Source organism: Tupaia chinensis, unplaced genomic scaffold, assembly GCF_000334495.1.
Source record: "Tupaia chinensis unplaced genomic scaffold, TupChi_1.0 Scaffold149383_1, whole genome shotgun sequence".
Classification (NCBI taxonomy): Eukaryota; Metazoa; Chordata; class Mammalia; order Scandentia; family Tupaiidae; genus Tupaia; species Tupaia belangeri.
Window position 1 is genome coordinate 1,887,341 of NW_006209227.1, and position 4,648 is coordinate 1,891,988.

General features: G+C 53.2%; 1 protein-coding gene across 1 annotated transcript in view; it reads left to right on the forward strand.

Annotated features, from left to right (window-relative positions):
- The window catches only part of ALPI (alkaline phosphatase, intestinal), a 5,974-nt gene extending 3,001 nt beyond the window's left edge, over positions 1–2,973 (forward strand). Inside the window, exons 11-12 of the mRNA XM_006171170.1 lie at positions 13–205; positions 2,889–2,973. Coding sequence (XP_006171232.1) covers positions 13–205; positions 2,889–2,973 — 278 coding nt within the window. The remainder of the gene's footprint in view (positions 1–12; positions 206–2,888) is intronic.
- The last annotated feature ends 1,675 nt before the right edge of the window (positions 2,974–4,648 follow it).

Below are 4,648 nucleotides of genomic sequence, written 5' to 3' on the forward strand. Positions count from 1 at the left end.
CTCCCACGGCAGGGTCCCCGCGGGCTCCCACACCTCCGTTCGAGCCCCGCAGCCCCCTCCCCAAGCTCCCGCACGTCGGAGGAGAAGCCAGCGCCCCGGCCAAGGAGGGACTCGGACAGCCCAGCCTCCTGCCTGCTGCCCTGCGAGGACCCGGTGGCACCGTCCCAGAGGCGCTCCCGCGGGGCTGCGACCCACTGGACCGAACGCCGCACCCTTCTCACTTCTGTCCTCCCGCATCACGTCCGAGGATTCCGCTAGTCAGGATGTCCCGAGAGGCAGGGCTTCCTGCAACATGCAGGGCTGCGGGCCTAGGTGGTTGCCAGGGCCTGGACCCCCAGAACAGCTTTGACAGTCTTCTGCAGCCCCTCACCTGGCCACCGCCACATCCCAGCACCCTTTGCAGGGACCCAGCTGCGCCTCAGACAAGACTTGGCCGGGCCTGACTCCTCTCCATCCTGGCACTGCGCCGTACATTTCTGTACAAAGAAATGGGGGTTCTCCCCGGGCCTCCATTCTCCTTGGAGAGACAAAGGCATAATAAAATAAACTGTTACACAATGTGATGGCGATTAATACCCTAGGAAGAAACGTCATTGGTGCTGGGGACAAAGAGCATGTGACCGGGTGGGAAATTCCATGAGGAGGTCAGGAGGGGGCTCCCTGGGGAGCAAGGGATGGAGGGGCTTGGCAATGCGACATAGCAGTGCAAAGGCCCTGGGGCAGCAGGTGGCCAGTCTGGATGGGGGAGGGGAGGAAAGAGGCGGAGTCTGAACCCTAGATAGTGGCCTGTGATTAGAAGGCTTTTGAGCAAGGGTGTGACAAAACCTGACTCAGAAAATAGCACTCTGGCCACTGTCGGGGAGGAGACAGGGGTGTAGGTAGGGGTGCAGAGGTGGGAGCTGGGAAGCAGAGGGGAGGTACAGACTTCAGACATTCTGACCTTCCAGACACACTGAGCACCTGTCTCGAGAGAGCTCTGCTCACTGAGTATGGAACCCGCCCCAGCAGAACACCGAGAGGAATTATGAAGGAGAAATCAACCGTAGTCCTCAGTAAATTCTGCAATATTACAGATTTCTTTGTACATTTATAAAAGTACAAAGAAAGGCTTTTGCTCTTGCTGGAGATATTAACGTGATTGAATATGCTTCCTTATTTACTAAAATCTTGATGTAACACTGTAAAACATCCATTTGGAGGCCTGGCTCTCCAGGCAGTTTATTTCAATTCTGGATTTTAGTGGCTGTCACAAAAATATGGGAACTGAATAGAAGAAGCGCGTCCTTAGCAGAGCTTACTAAATCATCACGCTCCTGGACAAATCCTGCCCGCCAATTATGCAAGGGCTTTGCTAAAAGACAGCCAGTATGCCTGTCTTCCTGTTGTCAATCAGCTCACCTTGCAAACTAAAGGGAGGTGCCGCCTGTTTATGTTTCATAAATTATGTTTTCAAAACCCGAGGATCTCTGTTGTGAGTTCTAAAAAGATTATTCTGGAATGAGAGCGATAATGGTTGCACAACTTTGTAAAATCTAAAACCACCGAATTCTGCACTTTAAAAAGATGAAGGTTAAGGTATGCAAATTAGATCTAAATTTCTAAAAACTGGATTAGACAAAGAGCAAAGCACTGGGACCAGCAGTTGGTGTAACGACTACGTCGCGGGACTACAAACTATGTAGTCGACCACCGTTCGAGTCCCGGACCCAAGTGGCTTAAACTCACTTCAGGCACGTGTGCATGTGTGTCCAAGATCCGAGAAGAGAATGGAGGAGAAGGGATTGCGGCATGGCCATCCCCCCAGGGGGTGATTTCTTGCTTTCTGTCTCTCTGTCTCTCTCTGTCTTTCTGGTGAGCGCACATGCTCCATGGCAAAAGCCTCTCCAAAAACAAAAGAAAGAAAAGAAAAAAGAGCAAAGCACCGTGAGACAGTGCCACATGGGGACGTTCTCTCTATGCCAGCCACTCTTGTGCCCATGGTCTGGGGCTGGCCAAAGCTGGGCATGGATCATGGTGTGCAGACCCTACCAGGGGTGCTGCTTCTCTCATAAGAAAAAATAAGCTTAAAAAGAAACCTATTAGGGGCTGGCCCTATGGCCTGGCGATTGAGGGAGCCATGTCTTACATGGGTACTCTGCAGCTGGAGTCCCAGTCCAGGCAGGTTGGAGAACACGGCCTGTGTGCCCAAAGATCCCAACAGGAGGGGGAAACGGAGGAGAGGGGATTGCGGCGTGGCCACGCAGAGGCCATCCCCCTCTCCCTCCCCACCTCTCTCTGTCTCTCTCTGGTGAATGTACACACCTCCTAGCAAATGTATTCTATTTCTTTTATTATTTTAGAGAGATTTTTGCTATAGGGTACATGCACTCACCAGAGACACAGAGACAGACTGAAAAAAAAGTGAGCACTCACCCCCCAGGGAGGACGGCCACCCCACAGTCCCTCCTCCATTCCTTGGATCCTGGACACATGTGCATACGTGCCCAGCATGATTTTCAAGCCACCAGGTCCAGGACTCGAGTGGTCAGCCATGTGGGAGCCCAGCAACATAATCACTGTGCCATCTGCTGGTCCCCAATGAAGACACTTTCAAACGTCTGTTTTTGTTTCTGTTTTTTTGCTTTTGTTTTGTTTTTTAAATGCTCTTTGCTAGGCTCGAGTTTTCATTCAACAATGGCTGCCTTGTCGTGTTTTCATTAAAAGGACATGATGTCCTTACGGGGCGAGGTGGGGAGAGGGCATCTACTTTTCAAGGTTTTTACCAACTGCTTAAAACCGACGGTCTGGTCACCTCCAAGGGTGTTAGCACAACGGTTTTAAGGAGAAAGGAAGGACCGTGAGGATGACAGGAAGGGGAACTGGGACGAGGCTTTGACTCTGCCTTAAAGACGGCCCATCTGTGTGGTTGGGAAAGCTCGCATGGCCATCGGCAATCTCATCGCCAAGTACGAAGATGCTGATCTACTAGGATAATCTCGGTTTTATGAAAATCACGGATAATCTCGGTTTTATGAAAATCACGCACACACGCCCACGGCCTCTTACATCACACGTGCCCTCTGGGCTCCTTGTCTGCCATGGTTTAACTGAAAATAAGCCAATCAGCGCCTTGTCCTCCAGAATCCTTTCACATGCACCAATCCTTTCCGGGCGGCTACCCCATCTGTGCATACACAAGTCCTTGCAGGGCGGCTACCCCATCAGTGGGTACACAAGTCCTTGCAGGGCGGCTACCCCATCAGTGGGTACACAAGTCCTTGCAGGGCGGCTACCCCATCAGTGGGTACACAAGTCGTTCCAGGGCGGCTACCCCATCAGTGGGTACACAAGTCCTTCCAGGGCGGCTACCCCACCAGTGGGTGCAGCTCCCTGTTTTCCCCGTGCAACATTGTTTTTACTGCGGGCGGTGTACCTCCGCCGTTGTGTCTTTCCATTAGTGGCACACACACACACAAGCAGCTTGTGTATTTCACGGTCGGAACAATCAGCAAACACCTTAAGCCGAGCGGCGTTAGGAACATCTGTACTCTGAGCTAACCGTGCAGCGAGCCTCCCACACTGGGTAATTTCCTCCGACGCTCCTCGGTGCTGTTTTCTCTACGTCTTCCTACAGTATTTGCTGACAAAAAAACGCCTTTCGACAGATCATTTACCATTCATTGTTTTTGCCATTTTTACTGCGGCAGGAAGAGTGAGTATTTGCCTGGTGGTAGGTGCTTTGTCGTCTTACGTTATTATGCAAGAAACTTTAGAAGCGCTTTCCAAATATTTACCACTGCTCCGGGGGATAGCGCAGAGCTCTGGGTGGAACACCCCAGAACTTTGAAGATCACTGGGGAGAAATGGTGGGGGATCGTCTGCGAGTTCTGAACTCAGTGTGTGAAAGCCTTGCCAACCATGGGAACTTTGGGCTGTCATTGACAAAAGTCCCCAAACCAAGGCCCCCCGGCAAGCTCTGCTAGGGCCGACAGGCTGGGGGTATCCAGAGAGCCCGGCTTTGTTCAAGTTCCCGTCTGGTACCCTCCTGCAGGGCTGCGAGGTGGCGTGGTGGACTCGATGTGCCCCCGAGGGCATTCTCAGCCTGGCCCCGGGTTGTGGCATTATTGGCAGTTTCTTTACAGGAATCTTAGGCAGCCACTTGACCATTTTGAAGGATTACTTTGGTTCAAACTAAATCATATAATCCATAAATCCACTTAGGCAGACACACAGCTCTAACACGCGGCAATGCACTGAAAGCCAGGAAAGGGAGGGGGACGAGGTCGGCCCTGGCCTGAGGCATCGCCATCTTCTCCCCAGGGCCCCAAGAACAGGTCAGGTGGGGAGATGGGTGTCTGCTGGAGGGTGGCAGCGCCGGCTGGGGGTCGCTGTGAATGTGGGGAGCGCTCATGCCTACCTTGGGTGCCCACCACCCAGGGCTGTGGCGGGGCACGTGGTTGAGATGACAGTGCACACGGAGAGCCCCACTCACTGCAGGCGCCCCAAGGCCTGACGTCTCTGACTCACCCCTGGGTCCAGATGGGTACAGACTCGGGTCCCACAGCTCTCGGTGACAAGGGGTGACTCGCTCCCTGTGGAGCTCAGACTCACGCAGGGCCCCTGAAAGGCATCACAGGTTCAGTCCCTACCAGACCCGGAGCCCCTGGAG